A 26821-nucleotide genomic window follows, 5' to 3' on the forward strand; every position below is an offset into this window, starting at 1 on the left:
TTTCTAAGCGGCATACATAGAGCAAATGTACATGTAAAATCAGCATTGCTCTGCATTCCCTCCTATTCTCCTCCTAGCACCTCTTTCCTTTCATTCCCCCTTTTTTTGACACTGATCAGCTGTTGCTGCACTTTAGATTAGGTCATGTACCCAGATGTTTCTTTTCCATATTTTTAGTAATCAATATCCCAGTTCTGCCCTCGTATTCAACTGGGTAACATTCCTTGAAGTTTCTGAGAATTGTGTGTGTGCAAAGTGACCAGGGCTGGAACCTATGCCATCAATCACTCCCTTGCTAATCATTGGAGCTAATCCTTGCTCAACAGGCTGCACATTTTATTTATATTTGAAGACGTTCACATTTTCAGTCCAATATATAATGGCACTCTGCTATGACACCTGTTTATAAAGGCACCCAAAAAGTGGTTATATAACTGTCAGGAGCTCTGTGTTGGTGGAAATAAAAGATTCCCCATTAGGAATGCTGTGCAGCAAACAGCAAGGAGATTTAACTGTGACGGCATTAAATGAGTTATTATGGGAGCCTTATCAAAATAGACAATTTTCCTAAAGCTGAGAGCTGTCCCTACATCCTTCCGCTTCCCCACATCTAATAAGTCACTGCTGCACCTCAAGATCTGCTTTGCTGTGAGGTCAGGCTGTCAAAATCAGTCCTGCACAGGAAATATCTCAGTGTTGTCTACTTGTGCTGTGGGTGAAGAGGAGGAGAGGAGCTAGTCAAAGACGCACTACTGGCTCATATGCACCATGTAACTTCATGGCAGGAAGGCAGAATGCTGCTTTCATGTTTGTTCATGTCAGTGGGGGCTTTACTGCAACAGATCTACATAAAGGATTATGTGTTGAGTAATCTTATAAAAAAGCTCCTTGGAGAGTAAGACAGGGAGTCTATGGGTTGATGAATAGTACCTGAGTGTAACACAGGCTTGTTCTCTACTGTTACCAAGGATAAAGCCCCTCCAGTACTATTGTGTCTTCTTTTCACAGTTATCTGCAGCCAGGGTATGAAGATAGCTAGAGGAATCTGACATTCCTTTAGGGACAGCATTGTGAGCTCATGTTTTAACATTTACTGTGCCCTCATCTCTCCACTGTGGTGATTAACAGGTCAGTTACACAATCTGGCTCAATGCTGATTTTATGAGATTTTAATTTTGCCTTACAGAATGAGGTCATGGAACCAATTCTGAAATTGTTCTTTTGATCCTTTGCTGATGTCTAATATTCTCCAGTGTAGTGCCAATGAACTCTCCCTATGATTTTATAAATGATTAATCAGGGTGATTCTCTTACAGTCCCCATCCCATTAAAACGGGCATTGTAACTTACCCCCTTTAAAAAAAATAGTATTGGGACCTGAAGAACTTTGATTCAGCAACACTTATCTTTTCAGTATCTTATTTGACCTTTCTAGCTATTATGTTACTTTATTTTCTTTTAAAGTCTGACTTGTCTGAGGTTACATGCTAGCACAAAGACAGCTTTGGTTGGGAATGCAAATGATCAATTTGTCAGTGCTGATGATGGTTTGTCATGAGCTCATGTATTACTGGGTATTTCCACTGCAAATAATGTCAATAATCATGAAATCAGGGTGAATTCTTTGGAATCTTAAATTGCTTTGACAGGAATTGCACTTGACTGATTTTGTCATATTTAGCTGACAGGGTGTAGGCTTTTCCCTCTCATCTCCATTTCTGCTGTTCCCCTTTCAGCTTGTGTCCTTCATGGTTCTCTCTTATATCCAGTATTATCCAGCATTTACCAAAATTACTTTAAGTGACATGGACTGGAGTTTTACTTCTGTGTATCTGACACTCTCTAATCTATTTGTAAAATCACTCTTCATTTTTCTTCCATGTCTACCATATTATTCAGACTTATTTAGACTCACACAAAAATACATAAATGCTGTTAAAATGGAGCTACAAGTTGCTGGTTCCAGACATTGACTAAGGTATCATTTCTCTCCCTCCTTTCGAAATTTTGATACATAGCCATGGCCTCTAGAAAAGAGACTGGGAATTCTGATTAAGCTAAGCCTCATTTTGGCTTTCCATATCTCTTCAGTAGTAGATGCAGATTTTTTATACTTGGGAAATATTTCCAGAATTTCTGGATGTCTCTGATATAATCATTCCAACTCAGATATTCACATCCTTCCATAATGGTTATTACAATCTGCTACCTACTAGAATTTTGACTTTCAGCTAACATTACTGGTATTCAACAGGAATGGAATATAATGGCTAAGATTCTGATGGGGACTAGAGAATGTATTTGTGTTATCCTATATGTGCTGATACCTATTGAATTGTGGACTTACTGTATAAACCTTCACCAAGAGGGACATTAATGTCTGAATATTAGTGATTGCTCATTTTTCTAGACATTGCCTGAAGTAAATGTTTGCATTTGCATATGTAACTCTTTGCATTGGCAATCAATTAGTTATTATGCATTGGCTTTTTGGGATCTACTGGACTTTGAGCTCATTATCAATGGTGTAAATCAGGAGAGGCCAACCTGAGCCTGAGAAGGTGCCAGTATTCACCAATGTACATTGCCAAAGAGCCACAGTAATATGTCAGCAGCCCCGCATCAGCTTTTCCCCCCTCACCTGCTCACAGCGCCTCCCACCCACCAGCAGCCCCACCAATCAGTGCCTCCCTCTCCCTCCCTGCACCTACCAATCAGCTGTTTTGTGGCATGCAAGAGGCTCTGGGGGGAGGAGGAGGAGCGAGGGCATGATAAGCTGAAAGGAGGGGATGGGAAGGGGTGGAGTGGGGAGCAGGGCCTATGGCAGAGCCAGGGGTTAAGCAATGGACAGTCTCTGGCACATTGGAAACCTGGTGCCTGTAGCTCCAGCCCCTATACAAGGAGCCGCATATTAACTTCTGAAGAGCTGCATGTGGCTCCGGAGCCACAGGTTGGCCACCCCTGGTGTAAATGAAGAGTATCTCCAACAAATTAAGTGGAATAATATCAATGTAAAACAGATGCAAGTGAGATGAAAATCCAGCCCCTTGACTATTTAAAAAATTAAGAATGCACAACTGCACTCCAAAAACAAGTCAATGGCAAAGAGTACAATTGACTTCATTGAACTTTAGATCAGACTCATCACTGATTTCAGTGGAAGCAGAGGCTGGCTCTTTAACTTCCTAGTCACATGTTTGGACAGACTTTTAATTCTTATTAACTCTTCAGGGTGGACCTCGTGTTCGGATCACATATTTAAAGTGTCTTCACCCAAGACTTTGGTTTTGTACCTGCAATATTGGATCTACAATGAATGACAGATGCAAAAAGCAGGTGAAATTAAATGTGAGTGCAAATGATAAGATTCTCATATTTTAAATACTTGATTGGGCTTGTAGTGGAATGCAGAGACAATCAATTTCAGGTGCAAAAACGGAGGCTGTGTTTAGCAATGTGGCCTTTATTGCTAATCACACTGTAGAGCATCCCAAGACGCTTCATCATGGAAAACTTCTATAAAAGTCTCACTCTTGAGTAATCAACTTTGAAAGAAGCTCCTTGGAAGATAGAGATTTGTGGGTTTTGTTGTTGTTGTTTTTTTCCCATGGAGCACACATTTTGTATATTGCACTCAAGGCAAAAGCACCTTCCATGCTGTGATATATTCTTGCTGCAAAAATGGACACTATATGTTTGGAGACTTGAACAAGACTGATGATCTCTCGATATTAAAAAAAAAATGCCAAAACTTAAACCAACCCATAACTCTTAAAATGCAATTATATACTGCTCTGTGTTGTATTCTCTCTGTTTAATGCAGTTTAACAAGCTAATAGATCCAGGCTGTTGCAAGTTGTAATAGCAACTATGAAAAGAACTACTTAAATGTAGCAGAGGACATAAATGCCTTAAGAAAAGCCACATATTTCAATTCTATAATCATACAGAAAGGAAAAACAGATAAGCTGCTGTCTCAACCCTAGTTATTTATTTAAAGAATTATTTTGTTGCTGTGGAGCACTAGAATATATTATTTTCTAGAGTTCTATTGAAAAGACTATGTTCCATTATGCTCCAGTAGGTCCAATATATTTTGTTTTCCTTTTCCATAATCAAAAGTACATTGAACTATAATAGACTCAGGAAAACATAATTTTAATGTAAGTCTAATTTTGGTTAGTGAGCTCACTATTTTAGTATGACAGTGCCTGGAATGAGCATTTAATGTCACCATTACATTTAATTTGGCATTAGGAAATTTGCAGCTAATAAAATATTTTCAAGCTGTATATGTACCTGAAATATGGTAACACTGGACCTGTTCCAAAGTCCATTGAAATCAAAAGGGGTTTTCCCATAGAAATCAAAGTGTTTTGCATCAGGCCATTGTTTCCAAAAGCATATTCTTTGTTTTATAATGCATAATTCCAGGACCACTTTAATGAACATCAGTGGTGTGATCCTGTATTTAAACTAGCATGAAAGCATGATCCAAAGCCCATTAAAATGAATAGAATGTCTTCTCTTGACTTTGCTGAGCTCTGGATTAGAACATCAGTAAAAATAGAATTCAACCAAGTGCCTCCTGAAGATTGGTGCTGGGAAAAAACATTTTCTTTGTGTCACATTAGTAACTCTGGTGCTTAAACTCTTTTATGGAAAAATAGATGTGTCTGAGGAGATGATGTAAGTGAAGACTGGGATCATTTCAATAAGGGGTGTGGCATCTCCCCATTGCTTAAGATTGAGGAGAAAAGCAAATGTTGCTATTTGTTTGACCACAACAATTTTCTTGTGAAACAAGCAAATGTATACAGGCCTTAGTATCTGATCCTGCAATGAGAGGAAGGTAGGCAGATACCAACACCCAGGGCTGGCTCTGGCATTTTTGCCACCCCAAGCCAAAAAAAAAAAAAAAAAAAAAAAAAAGGAGGAGGGGGCAGGGCCATTGGAGCAGCAAAGCAGGGGGAAAAAACCAAAAAATGGCGCTGCTGGAGTGGCAAAGCGGGGGGGGAACACGGAGTGGCCTAAGCGGCAAAGCAGGGCGGGAACACGGCGCAGCTGGAGCAGCAAAGCGGGGAGGGGAACACGGCATGGCTGGAGCAGCAAAGCGGGGGGAAAACAACACAAAAACGGTGTGGCTGGAGCAGGTAAGTGGCGGGGGTGGGGAGAGAAACAATGGTGTGGCCGACAAAGCAGGGGAAAGACAAAACAAAAAACTATACAGGGCGGCCAGAGCCAGGGGACTCCCTGTGCTGCAGAGTGCGCGCCCGGTCTAATGGGGGGAAGGGGAGGGAGCGGGGAGGAGAGAGAGAAGGGGGGCGGCCAGCGCTTTAGCGGGGCTCTCGCCACGCGGCCCTGACCGCCACGCTGCCTGCCAGAAGAGCTCCACTCCACTCCGGTTGGCAAGGAGGGAACGATGCTGGCTGCCCTGCCGAGTTTGCTGCAGGACACTCCCCTCCTCTGTGCTGCTGCCCCCTACAGGGCGGCAGGAGCAGCAAACAAAAAAACAAAAAAGCGACCATGCCGCCCTAGGATTAGGCGGAATGCCGCCCCATAGAATCTGCCGCCCCAAGTACGAGCTTGCTCAGCTGGTGCCTGGAGTAGGCCCTGCCTACACCTGCACATGGCTTCACAGTGAAGTCAGGATCTGCACAGACCCACCCAGGGGCGGCTCTAGACATTTCGCTGCTCCAAGCATGGTGGCATGCTGCGGGGGGTGCTGTGCTGGTCGCCAGTCTCACGGCTCCGGTGGACCTCCTGCAGGTGTGCCTGCAGAGGGTCCGCTGGTCCCGCGGCTCCATCGAAGCCGCAGGACCAGCGGACCCTCCGCAGGCATGCCTGCGGGAGGTCCACCGGAGCCACGGGACCAAAGAATCCTCAGCAGGCATGCCGCCGAAGGCTGCCTGCCTGCCACCCTCGCGGCGACTGGCAGAGCGCCCCCCGCGGCTTGCTGCCCCAAGCACACGCTTGGCGTGCTGGGGCCTGGAGCCGCCCCTGGACCCACCAACAGGACTGTGGTCAAATTTACATGTTTTAAGGAAGCACTACTATTTCTCAGATATTTGCCTAAAACATTGTTTTAGAGAACTAATAAAAGTGTGTGGAGGGGGGTTTATGACCAACGCTGTGTGCTGTTGGAATGTGCAGAATAACCACTGCCCATTCACAAAGATTCTTTCCATAGAAAAGACTAAATATTATCTGGGAGCTAGTCCAGGCACTGACATTATCATTAGCTCAGCAGTCTACAATATATTCTCCAGGAGATACTTGGAACAAACATTATTCATGCTATCCATCACTAACAAAAAACAAAACAAAACAAAAATCCTAAATCCAGTTATGAAAGTGAGCAATGTACATATTTTTTCAGACAAACTATGAAGACATATACTATGTAAATATTCTCATTTTCCAGAATTTCACTTTACCTTTTGGTCTGGAGAGTATTAAAAAAGAAAAGCCCCCACCCCTTACATCTTGCTTTCAGCTGCACTCAAGGTGCTCTGACTCAATGGCCAAATATTTAATTGTGTGTGCGTGTATAAAACTTACTGTAGGATCTTTGCCAGCCATTTTGCACTCTTCAACTTTGATTGCTGATGCTGGCCAGAAAATCTATTTGGAAAGAAATAATAATTTTAAGAACTACATAATTTTAGCTGAATATATACAACATTCATCACTCCACCTAGTTTATGCTACAGGTTTCCTTCAAGGTATTTCTGAGTTGACAAAGTCAATATTTTTACAGATTTCATACCTTTTTGCTAGGGAAAATTATTTCCTCCACATATTTTTCTGACAGAAATCCAGTTTAAGCAGTAAAGAGAGTTTTACTTTTCCCCACAAGTCTGGATTAGACATGCATCCGTTTAAAATATGGGCCCTAAAAGACTGTTGCTTTTATTCTTTTATAAAACTTTATTTTTACATAAACACAATGGTAAATGAGTGCTTTGTATTTTAGGGTACAACACTGAAAATAATGGGCCAGATCCTCAAATGTAATAAATTAGTGTAGCTCCCTTGAAATCAATGGAGACAAGCTGGTTTATACTGAGTATCTGGCCTAAAGTTTGCTACTCCAGTTAAGGATCAGTTAACCAACCTGGACAAACTACAAACCCCTCTGAATTTTTGCTGTTCTGTACAACTGAACAAAAGAACTTTAGGACTAAAACTTTTCTGAGGTTCTGAAATGTCTGAATAAAGGATACATTTGTATTAATAAAAACTGTTGCATATCTTTATGCTACTTCCAGGGATGGTCCATGACTGGAATCGGAAGTGTTGAAATACAGCAAGAAAGGCTGTTATTACAGTGTTTCTTGTTTGGAATCAGAAGCGGAAGTGCTGGATATCTCATGAGAAAATGTGTTCTCTTAAAATTACCAGCTGAATTTAGCAGATTCTGGAGGTATAGATAACTTTCAGATAAGCACCTCAAGCTCTGAATGCTTATCCAAACCGTACTCAAACTCTGGTGTTTTTTAAAGTTCATCCATCATTAACTCTGATCTTGAAACAGAAAAGGCAGTAATACAGAAATACTCTCTATACTCTTCATAAGTGAGTTAGCTTGATAAGGAAAAGTAAATCAGAATTCTGTCTCAAGATACCACTGGCAATATCAGAACAATAAAATGAGCATTGTGATAACAGATTTGAGTCTAAATGTATTTAGCTAATGGTTCATTTCTGTGCATCTTTCCTATATTAAAATAATATTATTTCAACAGATTTTTAGTGACATTTAAACAAATGAATCACAACATAAAATAGATCATGTTGAACAGGATCTCCCAGGGACACAAGAGTAACAAAAGGCAGCCACTATAAAGAAAAATTAAGTAGCAATCCTGCAGATATTGGATAGATTCCAGTTTGAAGCAGCCTAACATTGGGAGGTCATGTGATCTGTCAGAACTGTATGGTGATATCTTTTACTTTTATTTGGTTGTTTTTATTTTTGTTTCGCTATCTATGGGTATATGTATGTAGACCCTGACTTCTGGTTTCATTTTACTATTACAGTGCATTGCAACATTATTTTGTAAAGCATGCTCCTTGCATTCATATGTGCACGCATATGTATCTATCTATCTATCTACACATCCACCCAAACACTTCATAGAATAAATAGCAGTTTGAGAGAAGACTGACATACACAGAAAAAGAAAGAAAGAAAACAGGTTTTCACATGAGTTTGCAGTGAGGTTTAATCAGTGTAGATTCCAAAGCCAGATGGACCATTGTGATCATCTAGTCTGACCTGTAAAGCACAGGCCACAGAACTTCCCTAAAATAATTCCTAGAGCAGATCTTTTAAAAAAAAAAATCCAATCTTGATTTTAAAATTGTCAGTGATGCCAACTCTCACTGTTAAAAATTCACACCTTATTTCCAGTCTGAATTTATCTAGCTCCAATTTCCATCCATTGGATTGTGTTATACCTTTCTCTGCCAGACTGAAGATCGCATTATTAAATATGTGTTCTTTATCAGGGAGACAAGATATGTGTTCTTTATCAGAGTGACAAGATCTATTAAGTATATTTTACAGAAATCTGAATTTGAACAGGTTCTGGAAGTAAAACAGAAGCCTTTGGAGGCTTCCAAATACTGGAATGATGTCACTGCATTTTCCATACAGCTGAGGGAGAAGGCATGAACATTTTGCGTGTGCTGGAATATAGAGAGCAGATGGATGTGATGGCCTGAGCAAAGAGTGTTACAATAACTGAAAGGAGAGGACAGCATAGAGAGGGACTGCAAAGGAGACAGGATTAGCGTTATGTCTCTGAAACTAGGAATAGATCACTCCCCTACCATACAAAAATGGGAAGGATTATAAAACAGAAGCAAAAAAGTTCAGAGGACAGGCTTCAGCTATGGGACTTTCTTTATTGTAGGAAAATAAAACAAACCTAGTATAAGATTAAAGACACTTTATCCTATTCATTTTCCTCACACAGCCTGAAAAAGGAGACAAGTTACAAAAAATATCCTCATGCTGCTTACAGGGTTCTTTTAAAGCTGCAGCTTTGAATACTCTCAAATATTTGAGACGAGTGGAAATTTTACATCAGTCACCTCATACAAGGTGCTCCTTGTGAGACTGAGCCACTACGCAGATGACTCAAAAACAAGTAAACAGGTTGAATGAAGTGTTTTAAGTCATTTGAAAGTTTTGTTCATATCATATTACACATCAAACAAGTACTAACTGTTCAATGAGGTATGGATCTGGACTTCTGTCTACTGCTGGTCTAATGAAACACACATTTTTTTTCCTTAGAAATAAAGGCATGCAGAAAAATGATATTGGGTTCTGGAAGTACTTTTGAACTTACACTCAGAGGGTCCTGGCTTATATTATTAATATTCAAAGACAAAATGTGATCTTTGCTGCCCACATAGATCCGGTCCTGATCTTCATCCATTAATAATATCCTGTAATCGAGTGGGTGGTGGGATATACGATAATATTCAGAGGTCTTGGTTTCCTGCAGCTCTGTAATAGTGAGTACCACAAGTTAGCAAAGGCATTCAGTTGCTTTTCTTAGTTTTATAATTGCATCTTATTTTAAATAAAAGACCGTTTGAATATAAGTATAGCTAATAACAACAGAAAAAAATTATACCAAGCTGTTGGCAATAAAGCTATTGTTCAGTTAAAACCAATATTCCTTTCCAAGTTTAAGTGAATGGTATTTACAAGGTAAGTAAGAATCAGTCATTGATTTATCCATTCAACTAATGAACTCCACTATTTTAATGGATGTTATTATTTACAGCTTTAGCTTTTAAGGCAGACTGTATATAAAATTAAATAATGGACTCAATACATTATAAAGTTTATGACAGAAAAAGATCAATAAAAGCTACATAAAAACATTTCAGTTACTTTTCCTAACAGAGGATTTCACTGAGAATGGCTGCCTATATATTTTTAAGGGAAAGGTACTTCTTTGTTTTTGACAAAATGAAATTTTCTCCTAATTCCCCATAATGAATGTTAACTACTTTTCACAGGCTATGGTTAGTTTAAAAGAAAATCTAATTATGAAATCAAACACAAATAGCCAATTTTCTTTCTTTTTTTTAATGGGACAGCAGCTATTGTGTCACTCTTGTAGGTTGAACTCATCTGTTTATTCAGATAAACCCCATCCATCCCCTACTGAAGTAAATGCCAAAACTCTTATTGCATTCAATGGTGCACACTCATGCCCATTACGGGAACAGCACAAGCATTTGCAATGTTAACAACCCTACATCGCCTTGCCAATGCTCTTCTGTTCTGTTCTGGAGAGACAACTGCTGTAAGAAGACAGAGACAAGGTGGGTGAGCTAATATCTTTTATTGCACCAAGTTCTGTTGGTGAAAGTGACAAGCTGTGTAGCTTGAAAGTTTGTCTCTTTCAGAACAGAACTTGGCTCACTAAAAGATATTACCTCACCCATCTTGTTTCTCTCATAGTTAGGAACCAACACAACTACAACACTGCCAACAACATAAGAAGATAAGCCTTCTTCTCCTTACTCAGCCAATCCTTGGCCTCCACTTTGATTATTTTATATTTAATTGTAAAGTAGGGGATATATTTTTAATATTTGAGAAGGGAAAGTAAAGCTTTAAAAAGTAAAAGGACCTATTTTGAATACCTAAAATGATGTATTTGTACCACAGGCACATTATTTTCAGACGTGCTGAGTACTCACAGTTCCAAGTGAAGACAATGACAGCTGCAGGTGCACAGGACCTCTGAAAATGAAGCCCCATTTGCCCAATCCTACAAATTTTATTTGCACACTTCAAGACAAAGTCCATTGCCATCACTCAGAGCCAAGTACTTGGATTAAAGTGGTGTAACTCCATTAACATCTTTGGATCTATACGTAGTTACTCCAGATAAAGATCTGGTTCTTAGTTTTTGCCCAGTACTCTTGCAATCTCTAACAAGAGTTTTTCCTGAATAACGATTGAGTAAAGGCTCCAGGATCTGGCCGTTAGTCCTTACTGAAGCAACCAGTCAGAATGAATCAATGGGGCTATAATACAGCTGGTCAGAAAACCAAAAATATTTTGATTTTCAGATTTTTGGGCTTGAGGGTTGTCAAAAAGTTGAAATTTTCAGCAGAAAGTAGACACTTTCCATAGAAAACTTCTGTTTAGCTCAAAATTCCAAGTTTCCATTGAAAACAGTTTTGATGGGAAATTCTCCACAAGCTCTAGATTATCCATGTGAGCAAAGGTTTCGGGGTTGGGCCCTCCATATATGTATTGCAGATATAAGTACAGAGAATCAAGTTAATTAGAAAAGATTTGCATTATCACATTAACTTTGATAGATAATAGCTCATGCCCATTTAATTTTCAAGGTGTTTAGCCAGTAACCTTGGAGACAATGGGGAAGATCCTCTTCTGGCGTAAGTTAGCAACTTTGATGGAGCTGTGACAGCTTGCAGAAACTGCGTGTCTCTCCAGTGTATATCTTGTAATATTAAAAATAGTACTATTCATGAGTAAGATTCAAACTCCTTGCTTCATAGCTTAAATCAAGTTGGTTCTCATAACCATGTATGAAAATTGTTCATGTCACACAGGTGAAATCAACAAATTTACTTTTTAATTCCCTTGAAAATCCATTCTCTTTTTCCTTTTTTCATTCAAAATTCCTCTGTGGAAACTATAATGGTTTGCTTTTCCAAGGCACCTAAGGGAAATAGGCACCCAAGTCCCAAAATTCAACTCCCATGGGCTCCTTTAAAATTCTCAGGCTCACCTTTCAAATAGATTATGGAAGTTTCATTCTCATTAATCCTTCTGGTTACTTTAATCATTGTATTGCGTTTGCTTTGCTGCAGTAAGGTAAAACTGAATCTTCTCACCAATCGTACGATCAGAGCTGAGCTATAGCTCAACCGCATAGAGGTACCCAATGAAAATATCACATTCCTCTGCTATGCTGAATTACTGTGCTCCATGATATCACTCCCACAGGCAAGTACATACTATAGCATCAGTGAGTCAGTATGTCAGAATGTACAAACTTTCCTTTAATGATACCTCTTAGAGTAGTCAGAGATACTGTGAATGGTATCATGGTGAGTCAGGGTGGTAATGACTACTTTCAAGGAAGGGGCCCAGGAAGCAGTGAACATGTCCTTTCCATGGTTCTCGTGCTCATATTAGGAGATATCTATATTTTCCTGCACTTCAAGCTCTTTGTTACAGCACTGTTCTTGTTACAAGGCATGTGGTTACAGGCAAAAGCAGTGGAAGTGGAGAGCTATAGAGCTACTCTGTTTCAAACAGGTCACTGGCTGGAAGGATACCACAGGACACCACCCTACCCTATGTAAGAGTCTGAATGAGGTCTTCCCTGACATCTAGTGGTGAGCCGTGGAAAAGGACTTCAGGAGCTGATCCCAGCACCCACCCTGTCTAGGTGCTCAGCATGATGGGATTGTTTGCCCAAATGATCACTTGTGGCTGGTGTTGGATCCCCAGTCTTCTTGTTATGGGGGCAGGAGTAATAAAAAGGTTGTTATCTTTGTTGTGTGAACTGAGGGCAGCATAACTGTACCTGGCATACCCCAATGGAGGTACTCACCTGCAACTGAACAGCACTCACTAGGCAGGGGACATGGGTTCCAAAGCCCAATGAGTGAGAGAGGGTGGGCTCTGTTTAAGCATCCTAGACACCATTTGACCTGCCTTCTCTCCATGGTATAATAGAAGAGCTAATTTAGACTTAATTGAGAGACTTTTTACATGCTGTGGAGCTGAAATCACTGATACTGAGGTGTAAGTATTAGACCTACTTTGGGACAGTGTCTCTATTGCAAGAGGCTGCCCAGCGTGTACCAACAGTGAGGCTCCTGAAATCACTGAGAGCTGTGTTAATTGGGGGGCCCTGAAGACACCTTGACAAGTGGCCAGCTGGATGGTTGGTGGAGCAGCATGGCCAGCATGGCAGCTGGTGAAGAGGTGCGACAAGTGGCCAGCAGGGTGGCTGGCAAAGAGAGCCAGATTGGAGCCCAGTAGGGAGGTGCAGCAATTGGCCAGCGGGCTGACGAACGAGTGCCTGAGCTGTGGTGAGTGAAAAGTGCCTCGTTACCCCCACTTCCACCCAAGGTGGGAGGTGCACTCTGCAGATGAACCTCTGGACTTCAGGGCTGCACTGGCCAAGGACAGCAACTGTGAGTGGGATGCAAGGAAGGACGGGCATGTTAAAGGGCTGTTGGGTTGCTCAACTTAAGAACCTGAGGGGAAAAGGACACTGACCAACTTACTTGGGGGTGGCTCTTTTGCTCATGGTTTGTGTTTATGAATCCTAGTTGTAGTGTTTTCCCAAATTAATGCTGAGTTACTTCCCTCCTTTTATTAAAAGTTTTTGCTACACTCGGACTGTGCTTTTGAGAGGAGAAGTATTGCCTCTTAGAGGCACCCGAGGGTGGTGTGTAATTGTCCCAGGACACTGGGTGTGGGCTCAAGCCAGTTTTCTGCTGTATTGTTGAAAAGGAAGCCCTAGATACTGAACCCGGCCCTTGTTGCTGCTGGCTTCACCTGGCAGAAGGGTTACATTTACAAACAAGTCAGAGGCATCCACAAGTGGGAAGGAAAGACTCTCCTTGTGGTAAACCACCACCACAGGAGATACAGTCCCATACAAGCTTGTTACTTGTACTTCCTTTGGGCTCAGGCCAAAGAATGAATCACAGGCCTCCTGTGGGTTTTTGTCAGGTGGGGAGGAAATCATGGTTCCATACACTGTCTTTTGACAAAACAAAATTTGCCACAAAACAGCCTTACAAAATTTGATTTGATAAAGTATGCTACTACATGGAGACTATTATTTTGAAACCTCAGTGATGGAAAGATACTATAACAGTGGTGGGAAAACTGTGGCTCACAGGCTGCATGCGGCCCGTTAGGGTCATCTGCAGGCCACAAGACATTTTGGGTGATGATCCCAGTCGCCGTGGTTTGCCGTTCCCAGCCAATGGGAGCTGCAGGAAGCGGTGGGCTGCAGCGACGTGCAGGCCATCACTTCCTGTGCTCCCATTGGCTGGGAACGGTGAACTGTGGCCACAGGGAGCTGCAGGGGACCATCCCTGTGGACAGTCAACATCAGCAAAATGTCTTGCAGCCCGCAATCAGATTACCCTGATGGGTCACAGGTTGCCCACCACTGCACTATAATGTCCCCAATGCACCTCCCAATATTTCATAAGAAAAACCTCTTAGAAGGACAGGATCTTGTATCTGAAATTATCAAGTCTATACATTTATTGACCTTCAGAGTAAACCTTGTTGCTTGCCTTGGGAATTTGGGAATTCAACCAACATCCCCAAAGCAGTAAACTCTGTATGTAGAATGAGACCTCAGCAAGTTAAGCCTCTTAGCACTTTGTGAGTATTTAATATTTTTGTACGGCAATCAAAATAAAGGTCACAATTTATTCCATGTGTAAGTAACTTCTGGCTGTAACCACACAAGAGTAACCTTTGTTCTCTCTGTTAAATAGGTCAGTGAGTTTGGTCTTGGCTTTCATGATTAAATCAATACCAATCTGATTCACGCTTAGAAATCTTATCTTAAAAACAGATTATTTAGCCCTCCTTCCTTTAACAAACAACAAAATGTTCAGTGAACTCTCTCCCCAGAACCATATACTATTCTGAGCTTTTGGGAAACTGCAAAGGTTGACAGCTATCTTGCATTAAGAATGTATGAGTTCTAGGATATACTCCACATATACATGTATCTGCCTCACTAAATGACTCTCTCCAGAAAGTTTCCCTATTAAAAACAGAGGAATTAAAGGACAGAAGATGAAAATGAGTGGTATGTGCATACATTTTGAGTTTCAGAAGATGCACTATATTATTCTTTTTTAACAGTGAATTAAGGGATACTTGGATTACCAGTCCTGGAACGTGCAGTGCTCTATTTATCCACAAACAGGTACAGCATGGGCAGAACCTCTTGAGACAGGATTGGTTCTAGTATATATGGGTACTCTGTGAAGCTATCAGTTTGGAACCCCTTGCAGTGAGGCACAAAGGACAATTAGTGACTTCCTTTTCTCTCCAGTCGCAGCAAGTTTGTGCATAGGGAACCCTTGAGCACAGGCACAGCATTGATACATGTGTTTGTGAATGAAATTAGAGGAAGAATGGATGGATGGAGGAGGAGGAGACCTGCGACATGCCTCATCCTTGGGCCACAATGAAGTGGAAAAATCTTGACGAGCTCATTCTACCATCCCTACACATTACTCATTCTGCCCAACCCACCATCCACTCTGTTTCATCAGCAAAAAGCGAAGTTGAATGCAGGTTAAGATGAACCAGAGGAACTAGCAGAACACTCTCGATCCATATGGCTTAGATGCTTCCAGCCTAACTCTATATGCATCCTGTACCCCAGTGCCCCATCAATGACAGCCCCTCCATGGAACATGGGCTCTTCTTATCTATCTCCAATTACACTAATCATGATATATCTTCCCTGTTTTACGAACATTTTAATATATACCTTAAAAACAAATGATTGATACCCGGACCCCCACAACTCTGTTCCTTTGACCAGAGATTATTAGCACATAGCTGAGTTGGAGCCTCGTCTTTACCACAGACTCAGCAGGTTATGTAGTCTTTGAGATAGTTTGGTCTCCTCAACCTTGCCACAAGTGACTCAGCTCTGTCTACTTGTCACCTATGTCCTTGTCTAGCCAAATACCTTTCTGGAGTCTGCTCCCTCCCAGTGGGGTTGCCGTGTGGATGGTTGTCTTTCTCTCCATTCTATGATGACCCAGTCTGTATTGCTGTAGGCTCTCTTGGTGTTGAGTCTGCTGGCTCATCTTTCCTGCTCCTTGGGATCACTCATCTCTCTTGCATAATAACCTCATATGCTCTGGGTGCCACTGCACCCCTCATGACTCCTTTAGTCCACTCCTTGTGGTGTCTCTCTAATGACTGGATCCTCACAGGAGTGCCTATCTTGTGGGACGGTAGGTCCTTGTCTGACTTATCATATGCTAGTGCCTGCTTTCTCTGATTGTTAGCCATCTCCTTTCGGCATGCCCATTCTTCTGGCTGCAACAAGTCTCCCCTCATTTGTTCCCTTAGTGCCTGTGCTTGACTGTTTTGGCACCGCTGTTGTGGAATATTTCATGTGACAAAAATGGTAACCAGAGTTATGAACCAGAGGAAACAATCTTGTGTGACACTCTTTTAGCTGTTTTCACAGCTGAGTCCACTTTCTCATTAACCTGAGAATATGCTGAAGAGGAGGTGTGGTGGTCAAACTTCCATTTGCATGCAAATGCCTTGAATTCTTCTGAGGCAAATTAGGGTCTGTTGTTGCTGAATATCATGTCCAGAATACCATATCTGTCTAAGTAGACCTTCGGTTTACCAATCACTGACTTGCTTTTTGTATTTAGGCAGGGTATCAACCTCATAAAAGTTTGAATAATAGCACACTGTAATCAAGTACTTGAATGTAAATAAATCCACTTCCACCTTTTGCCATGGATAGGCGAGCAGTTCATAGAATTGTAGGCTGGAAGGGACCTCAAGAGATCTTCTGGTTCAGTCCTCTGCGCTCATGGCAGGACTAAGTATTATCTAGACCATCCCTGACAGGTGTTTGTCCATCCTGCTCTTAAAAATCTCCAGTGCTGGATATTCCACAACTTCTCTAGGTAATTTATTCCAGTGCTTAACTACCCTGACAGTTAGAAAGTTTTTCCTAATATCTAACCTAAACTGCCCTTGCTGCAATTTAAGCCCATTGCTTCCTGTCCTATCCTCAGGGAATAAAGAGAATATTTTTCTCTCTCCTCCTTGTAAAAACTTTTTATGTACTTGAAAACTGTTGTTATGTTCCTCTCCACCCACTGGAGTCTTCTTTTCTCCAGACTAAAAAAACCTCAGCTTTTTTGATCTTCCCTCACAGGTCATGTTTTCTAGACCTTTTGTAATTTTTGTTGCTCTTCTCTGGACTTTTTCCAATGTGTCCACATCGTTCCTGAAATGTGGCATCCAGAACTAGACACAATCCTCCAGTTGAGGCCTAATCAGTGTGGAGTAGAAGGGAAGAATTACTTCATTTGTATTGCTTACAACACACCTGCTAATACATCCAGAATGATATTTGCATTTTTTTGTATCGGTGTTACATTGTTAACTCATATTTAGCTTGTGATCCACTCATTACCTCATGTGGCAACAGAGTCTCTTTCTGCTGATGGTTATCACAAAACCAGTAGGTGTACTGTGGAGGAGTGGAGTTATATATTCATTCCCAGCCAGTAAACCCACTCTCAAGCCCATCTAAACAGAGTCTGTGCCCGGATGTGAGGTATGTATTTTTGCCTTCTGTTGTTACATAATGAGGTAGGGACAACAGCTCTCTTTCCTCAAAATATGATTCCATCTTGTACACTCTGCTCATCTTTAATTTGAAAATATGGTTCTGCTCCTACCAGCAGTTGGCCTTTGTCTTCTGGACACCATGTTAGGATAGCTCTTTTGACTGCCTGTAGTTGAGTATCTTTCTCCGAAGCCTCTGATTTCCATTAGTTTTGTTACTGAAACTGGGAGATAGTGCTGCATGTTAATGGAAGCAAAGTCCTGATCCCTTTCCCCCAGCTTGCTGATACTGGGTTTATTTGCCCTGCTCTGGGTGTCAGCTAACACCAATAAGCATCCTGGAAAATATCTGATCTCTAGCTGGTACCACTGGAGGTGTGTTAACATGAGCTGAAATTTCTTTGGAGCACCAAGAAATTGGATTTGTGGTCTGACTGCACTATTACTGAGTGGCCATAGGTATTTTGATGGAATCACTCCACTCCAAATATCAGAACCAGAAGCTCTTTTTGTTTTCTATTTGGGCATATCTCTGTCAGTCTCTGACAGGGCTCATCTGTGATAAGCAACCAGCTGCTCCTGTAAAAGAACCACACCCAATTCCTTCTGCTTTGAAGCACACTGGAATGGCAGTGGCAGTCCTGGCTCGCAATACTTCAGGATAGGGGTATCCATTATCATTTGTCTCAGCATGTGAAATGCCTGCCTTTGGGGACCTGCTCATCTTCATTCAGCAACTCACCTTGTGAGCTGACACATGGGTTCTGCCACGGCAGCCAGCTGTGGACAGGACTTGGATGATAACTGATCATTTCTATGAAGCACTGTACCTCTTTCATATCCACTGGAGCTGGCATGTCTTTGACTGCATTGATCATATTGGGATCTGATTTCAGTCTCTGTCTTGTGTGAGTAGATGTCCAATGTAAGTCACCTCTTGCTCAACTGCATTTTTTCTGGGTTCGGTTTTATGTTCTTTTTCCTGCATCACTGTAGAAAAGCATGTAGTTTTCTGTCATGATGGTCTCATTCAGCTTCAGTATCATTATTCCCTTCACAAACAATGAGGATATAATCACAGTTATTTTCGCTCCAGGCAGCCCTTCCGGCTCTTGGGTGAGGATGCTGGACTCTTTATCATCTGCCAAAATCAATTCCTCACATCACACACTGTAAAGATTTTGGCTTTGGAAAGTTTGTCAAGATGTAATAACATATGGGAAGTGGGTAGTGGAATCTTTTCAATGCCTGGTTCAGTGGTTTTGAGCCTATACAGATGTGTAATTTGCCTGATGGCTTTTTGACCACCACTATGCTGCTTAGCCAGACTACAGAGGCCTTTACAGGTGCTCTGATACCCATGCTCTGCAGACTTTCAAACTCCTTAGTACCGGATTACATACTGCCTCTGGAATTTTCTCTCATGCTAAGCACACAGGGTTCACTGGGGGTCTACTTCCAGTCACTGCTTTCAGGCACTTGTCATCTTTGAAAATATCTCTATATATTCTAAAATAATCTCCATTGCCAATTGGACCCCCTGTTTTGCTTCTTCCACTGCATCTTAAAATTCTGACATTACACCATGGTCAGATACATGATTATTATGGCTGTGTTCTCCATGAGAGGTCTGTGGTACATCCATCCACCACACACGTCAGTTGGTACCATCTGTTATTTTTCAGGTTAGTTACTATGAATTCACATTTTTCCACTGGGCTGTATTATGCTCTCATTGCACATTATTAGAGTGTGCCTACTCTTTGTAATGGACGTGCTTGAGTCCAATACACTCTGAAGAATTACACTGCAGGAGTTCCCACTATCCAGCTGCAATTGCACAGGGTGTTCCCCTGTTAACATTGTTGCATGCACAGAAGTTAGTATTGATCCTGGTTACTTTCCTGTCCTGACAGCCTGAAGCTGAGATGGTCTTGGAGTCAAGGAGAGAGTGATGATGTCATCACCACTGTCTGATGTGCCATTCCCCTCTTGTGCAAGTCTGACTGAATCTTTCTGGGACCTTCCTCTGCTCTTGCACACACTGCAAAAATGGCTCAACTTGGCCCTGCATTTGGACAGTATTGCAAGGAATATGACATCTCCTTAATCCACTCATCTGTTCTCCCACAATAAATGCATCTTGCTACAGGTCTGGAACCCTGCCTATGTGAACTTCTCTGCTGTTGTCTCACTGCATGTACTTAGGGGGAGCTGTGCCTGCTAGGGCTTTCATCCTTTCTTTTGAGGCTTCCGATGGATGTCCCAAGTCTACGTATCTGTCTAATGTGAGATCCTCTTCCCAGAGCAGCCACTCCTGCATGTGGTGATCCCAAGTTCCACAGACTATCCTGTCCCAAATCTGGGAGTCTGTCAAGTTTCCAAAATTGCATGTAACAGCCAGTGTGTGTAAGGCAGTAACACAGGGGTCTCTCTCTTTCCTTTCAGATCTGTACATAGCAAGAAACCTGTATTGCTCCACAGTTTCTTTCCCTGGGACTCCTAGAGTAGCTGTGAGGCTTGAAGCAGTGGCAAGCTTCAGAGTGGTACAGGGCTCTCTTCCTTGTTCACCAGTAAGGTAAAATAACAGTTTTACTCTCCTGCTATTGTTCTCCCAGATAGTCAGATCTGCATACAGCTTGAACTTCTCTTTCACTGGGTCCATTACTGGTCAAGGTTTGTGTCTGTAAAATGCAGGTCTCTGGGTGGCTTCAGATGCTGTCACCATTTTTCATTAGCAAAGAGTGAAGTTGAACGCAGGCTAAATAGAACAAGTGGAACTTTATTAAACCCTGTGCACTGCTTTGTCCATGTAGGGGAGTTGTTTCCAGAATAACTTCACCCATTCCCTGTTCCCCTGGTGTCCTATCAATAACAGCTCCTCCAGGGAACAACAGCCATCTAACGCCAGGTCCACTGAGGTTGCCAACCCTCAGGAATTAAAGATTAATCTTTAATTAAAGATTATGTCATGTGATGAAACCTCCAGGAATACATCCAACCACAATTGGCAACCCTAAGTTCCACATGGCCCTGAAGACTTGGCAGGCAACAACATAAGACTATTTCAACTTATCCTTCATGCGTCATAGGTCCATATGAGCCAGAGTCCCATTGTAACTGCAGCTTTGGCAACATTGTCTGATTAGGCCCTGGATAAAGGCACAGCCTATAACACTCTTTTTGGTTTCATTTAATCCTTGTTCTACACCAACAAAGGTGCCAGGCAGTGCCTAATGTGTTTTTGTGACGTGACCTCTTGTCTGCTTAGGGAGTGCAACGAGACAAGTTTTTTTTTTTACTTGAAGTATCTATTTAGCAGCACATACCTTTTGCACACAAAACACAAATGAGAATGTCTCCATTTGCTTTTGGGGGTAATTCTGAGCAGGAGAACAATTTACTATTGATATATAGCACTTTCTCTAATTTCGCTTGTAGGCTTTTCCTACATTTCGAATATATAAGTGGAATCTGGAATGTTGCCTCAACTATCATTTCCATGAAATTTCTCCAAGCCTGCAAATAATTTCAGTTTCACAAAGAAATTATGGTTAAAAAAATATGTATTTTTTATGTTTTCCTCTTTATGCTTTGCAGTACTAGATATGTGGTGACTAAACAGTGCTTTTAGTAACTTGTTGGGGGACTGACTTGAAAAGTCCCAGATGAAAGACAACAGGCTTCAGACGAAGAGAAAAACAATCATCTTAGCTTTTCTTGATCTTCTTCCAGATTTTTCAATAGAATGACATGACCACGGGACATGAATACATTACTTTTTTGTTTCTGTGTTTGTTTCTTTAGAGTGTATGCAATATTCCTGGAAGAGTGTACTATTTATATTATTGATTTTGATCTGGGGCTGAATATGAGTTTAATTTGGGTCTCTTTGCACACACAAGACAAGGGATAGTTGAATATATAATTCAGGATAGGTTTGTTTTTTGTAAAGTTTTTTTTTTTTGGCAAAGATGTGTCAACATCCAAGGGCGGCTCTAGGTATTTTGCCACCCCAAGCATGGCAGGCAGGCTGCCTTCAGCGGCTTGCCTGCGGGAGGTCCCCAGTCCCGCGGATTAGGTAGTAGCCTGCGGGAGGTCTGATGAAGCTGCGGGACCAGCGGACCCTCCGCAGGCATGTTGCCGAAGGCAATCTGCCTGCTGCCTTCATGGTGACAGGCAGAGCACCCCCCATGGCTTGCTGCCCCAGGCACATGCTTGGCGTGCTGGTGCCTGGAGCCGCCCCTGTCAACATCTCATTGTCAATATCACATGCATTTAGGTGATCTGTGATGCATGATGCAGATTGCATGAAGAACTTCATTACTGACGTAAAAGCAGCAAAGAATCCTGTGGCACCTTATAGACTAACAGACATTTTGGAGCATGAGCTTTCGTGGGTGAATACCCACTTCCTCAGATGCATGTAATGGAAATATCCAGGGGCAGGTATATATATGTGTGCTAGCAAGCAAGCTAGAGATAACGAGGTCAGTTCAATCAGGGAGGATGAGGCCCTGTTCTAGCAGTTGAGGTGTGAAAACCAAGAGAGGAGAAACTGGTTCTGTAATTGGCAAGCCATTCACAGTCTTTGTTCAATCCTGAGCTGATGGTGTCAAATTTGCAGATGAACTGAAGCTCAGCAGTTTCTCTTTGAAGTCTGGTCCTGAAGTTTTTTTGCTGCAGGATGGCCACCTTAAGGTCTGCTATAGTGTGGCCAGGGAGGTTGAAGTGTTCTCCTACAGGTTTTTGTATATTGCCATTCCTAATGTCTGATTTGTGTCCATTTATCCTTTTCCGTAGAGACTGTCCAGTTTGGCCGATGTACATAGCAGAGGGGACAATGATCCCACACTTTCACAGGTCTTGGGTGGCAGGCCAATCCTTGCCCACAGACAACCTGCCAACCTGAAACATATTCTCACCAGTAACTGCACACCACACCATAATAACTCTAACTCAGGAACCAATCCATGCAACAAACCTCGATGCCAACTCTGCCCACATATCTACACCAGCGACACCATCACAGGACCTAACCAGATCAGCCATACCATCACCGGTTCATTCACCTGCACATCCACCAATGTAATATACGCCATCATATGCCAGCAATGCCCCTCTGCTGTGTACATCGGCCAAACTGGACAGTCTCTACGGAAAAGGATAAATGGACACAAATCAGACATTAGGAATGGCAATATACAAAAACCTGTAGGAGAACACTTCAACCTCCCTGGCCACACTATAGCAGACCTTAAGGTGGCCATCCTGCAGCAAAAAAACTTCAGGACCAGACTTCAAAGAGAAACTGCTGAGCTTCAGTTCATCTGCAAATTTGACACCATCAGCTCAGGATTGAACAAAGACTGTGAATGGCTTGCCAATTACAGAACCAGTTTCTCCTCTCTTGGTTTTCACACCTCAACTGCTAGAACAGGGCCTCATCCTCCCTGATTGAACTGACCTCGTTATCTCTAGCTTGCTTGCTAGCACACATATATATACCTGCCCCTGGATATTTCCATTACATGCATCTGAGGAAGTGGGTATTCACCCACGAAAGCTCATGCTCCAAAACGTCTGTTAGTCTATAAGGTGCCACAGGATTCTTTGCTGCTTTTACAGATCCAGACTAACACGGCTACCCTCTGATTACTGACGTAGTTAGCTAAGTCAGAAGAAGCCAAAGTTACCATTAGAAAAGGACTTTTCTCACAACAAGGTTAACAAAGCTCTGCAGTTAACAATATTCAAACCACAGCACGGCATTACGCAGAAGCCTATACAATCATACTTTACATGATTCTTGTTAAAAGAAAAGTTGAATGTTAATAGCAACGTAATAGAGTTATAAGAATTGAAAGTCACAGGATAAATGCATCTAGTCAGTCTATAAATCTCGTTAGGTTTTAAGTGACTCTTTATTTAAAAAGAGAGAGCGAACAAAACAAACGCTGAAATTCAGGAAATCACAAATTAACTCATTAATATGGTCATTTGGGACAAGATTTCCCTATCAATATAGAGCAAAAAAGGAGCTGTCTGCCAAGAGCCACTGCTTAAATGTATAATTTACATGAAAGAAAATCAGTTTCTGTGCTTGGAGTGAAGAATAAATAACACTGAAATGTCCTGCCAAGGAGATATAAAAATGATCATGCTCCAATGAGCACTGATTCTCCACTGCCTTGTACATTGTATAATTACTTATACCTATGCAAGATAAGTATATAATGGATGCAAAACACTCCCAGATCAGAATGGTAGCATTGTGCACAGGTATCAGTGGCAGCTCAAGGTATCAAAGATTGCACAAATGCTTTGGAGAATTAGGACCCAGAGCTAGTTCTAGCATGTTAGCAAAACAGTCACCTTTGGTAACACAATATGTGTATTAAGGGCAGTACATTCAGGAACTCTTTGTGAAGGTGACCAGGGGCTGGTAGGGAAAGATACATCAGATAACACAGAGGAACAGATCCTCTACAGTTGGTCTTGAACAGTGCATTGATACTTGCCATTGGAAGTCGTGCATTTCACAAGCCAGTAAGAAGACATGATCATGAGAGTTTGATAATCTTCAAAGCTGGTAGATTTTAAAATAATTTAAAACAAAAACACACAATTGAATGGCAACCTAGCTGTAGGAGAAGAAAGTGACTTACTACTTTAAAGACTAAAGAATGATGAATTGCTTCTGATGGAGACAGGTTGCTGATCTATTTTGATTTTTTCAAAACCATTTGAAAATCTACCAGCAAATCTACTTGCCTTTAATTTGCTGCTTTAAAGTATAAAGAATGAGGAGAGGTGGATTACAGATATCTAGATCACTATCCATTTGCAGGTCAATTTCTGAGGTATGGTGAAAACATGACTAGAGACAAATACCTTTTCTTTTGTGGGTGGCAATGTGTGGGGAAGTGGCTCTGTGGCACATTCATCAATTCAAGCCATCTAGTAAGGTTAAGTGTGTTTGTATTGCAGCTTTAGAATATGAGGAATGGGCACCATTAAAATGCCTAACATAAATGTTTGATTTACCGATATATTGTTATGGTGCAATCATACTACATTCCACAGTACAGACCCCAGGTGTCTCTGGAAAGGAAGAGGGAAAATAAGTGAACTTTTCCCCTGACTGCAGGAGCAGAGTTTTCGATGTCTTGCCAAAGATTCCAGGATCCAGATTCCTTCATTCAGAATTATGCAAGACCACCCACACCCTTCAGCCAGGCAGTCTAGCTAGGATTTAGCAAATTCTAATAATAATTGTTCAATTAGGAGGCCAGATTCTTCTCTCATCTACAACAGTGTAAATCTAGAGTAACCCCACTGAAGTATGTGGCATTACACCAGTATAAAAAGGGCGAGAGAGGTGAAAAGTTCTTAATTTCTTACTGTGCAAGTCTTATGAGCAGTTTTATCCTTATGGGGAGAACCATCACACACTTTATTTAAGAACATCATCACAATTAGTGTACCTCAGAATGAAAATATCACAACTAGAGCAGTGAGGGGAATTTTCTGGAAAGAGGCATCCAATTATTCAATTGTTATTTTGACCAGATTATTTATTATCTTTGCCCTCAAAACAAAGGAACAACTGTGGCAAGTGTGAAGGGCAGTGAAGACATGTCAATTTGGTTTCAAATTCCTTCAGCTAATCAGTTAGCCATTTCATATAGAAGCCTCTCTCTCTCTCTCTCTCTCTCTCTGTTTCCCTCCTGTCTCACTGTCTGGCGTACAAGGTCAACAACTCTGCAATGTTCAAACTGCTCTGAAGGAGATTTAAGCTGTATATATCGGAGTGTGTCTGTACATAGTAATAGAGCTCTCTTTTCATTTCTTTTCAAAAGAGATATAGAGGGTCCTTAGCACATTTCTTGCTGCTTTGAAAACCAGAGATGCCTCAGCTGGTAGCCTGCGTGTACACAGAGGCTTTTCAATCACAGCTCAAGACATTTTTAATTTCCATATGCAGGAGCAGGAAGCTCTTTTCTTGCCAAGTATGACATTATTGTTGAGCTGAAGGGGCAGAAAAAAAGCCACACCCAAGGAGAAATCAGACATATTCCACATTGCTTTCCTCCTTCTGGGAACATCTTATCTGTTCATTATAGTCTTTTGTTTTCTCTTTTTTTTCCTACTGGACCAACAATCACTTCATAAAGGAAGCATGGCAGAGCTGTCTCCCTTGAAGTTCATTCACTGGAAAAATGCTTCACAAAGCTGTCAGGCAAAGTTCAAACAAAAGAGGCCTTGTTTGTACACACAAAAGTCAAAGAGAGCTGAAAAACCAAATTGATTGGATTACTGGATTTCCTTCCATTTGAAGATGAATCAGAAGCTACAGTTAATGTTGAATGATGCTGTCCTCCCACTTAGTAGTGTTAACCAAATAGGACATATAAGATCTGTACTCCATAGCCATTATCTTGCACCGCTGATGTCAGTGGATTTGAAAATGGATCAGCCGCAAAGGCTGAACTTCCCTTTTTTTCAATTTGGGATGCCACCACTCATGCTGTTATGTTTGAAATATAAAAGCCCTCTGAGGCCTGGGTTTCATCTCCCCGTGTATTGCTGTGATAACTGATATCAGCTCCGGTGCTCTTGCTAAATTTGGACATCTGGAGGAGGAGTGGGGTGGTGAGTATGAAAAGGGGATATTTCCAACAGAGGGCCCTCATTGCTGAAATTCTCTTTCCTTGTTAGTTTGTCACTGAGTCTGTGCTAACCTTTAAGGCACAGTGTGAGTATTTACTCAGTGGTATCTGACTGTGGTGAAGATCCAGAGCTGTTTGGCCTAGAGGTCTACTTATTTTGAGGCCTATGTTATTAATGTTTGTAAAGTGCTTTGGCAACAGACCGGTCCAATGTGGAGGCTGGAGTGCAACAGAGCTGCATTTTATGTTATTTGGCATTGCCATACACTGAATAATAAAGAAGTATATTAGCAACACAAAGACCAGTATTGCGGGGTAGATGGCAAATGCCTAGAAAATCTAGACTTTGTTGATGATATTGTGCTACAGAGCAACATCCCTGAAAAGCTGCAAATGAAGGCAGACAACTTGACAAAATTAGGAGGCCAAGAGCAGCTCAAAATTAGTTATGATAATACAATCATCCTTGAAACCCAGACATGAAGCAGTAACATCACATTAGAAGGCAACAATATTAAGGAAGTAGAACAGAAAAGCTACCTGGACAATACTATATTAGTCAATGGAGACTTAATGAAGGAAATTACATCAAGGTTAGGAAAGGCATTTACAGCATTTAGTAAACTAAAAATACATACGGAAGTCAAAGACATATAGCATCAGAACAAAACTGAGAATTTTCATTTGAAATGTAATCTTGGTGGTATCATATGTCTGAGAGATCCGAGAAATCACCAGCCAGCAGATT

General features: G+C 41.5%; 1 protein-coding gene across 1 annotated transcript in view; it reads right to left on the reverse strand.

Annotated features, from left to right (window-relative positions):
- The window catches only part of SEMA3C (semaphorin 3C), a 166523-nt gene that overhangs the window by 65254 nt on the left and 74448 nt on the right, over positions 1-26821 (reverse strand). The window contains exons 3-4 of the mRNA XM_030559674.1: positions 9363-9523; positions 6562-6624 (exon numbers count right to left, since the gene is read on the reverse strand). Coding sequence (XP_030415534.1) covers positions 6562-6624; positions 9363-9523 — 224 coding nt within the window. The remainder of the gene's footprint in view (positions 1-6561; positions 6625-9362; positions 9524-26821) is intronic.

Source organism: Gopherus evgoodei, chromosome 1 (genome assembly GCF_007399415.2).
Source record: "Gopherus evgoodei ecotype Sinaloan lineage chromosome 1, rGopEvg1_v1.p, whole genome shotgun sequence".
Classification (NCBI taxonomy): Eukaryota; Metazoa; Chordata; order Testudines; family Testudinidae; genus Gopherus; species Gopherus evgoodei.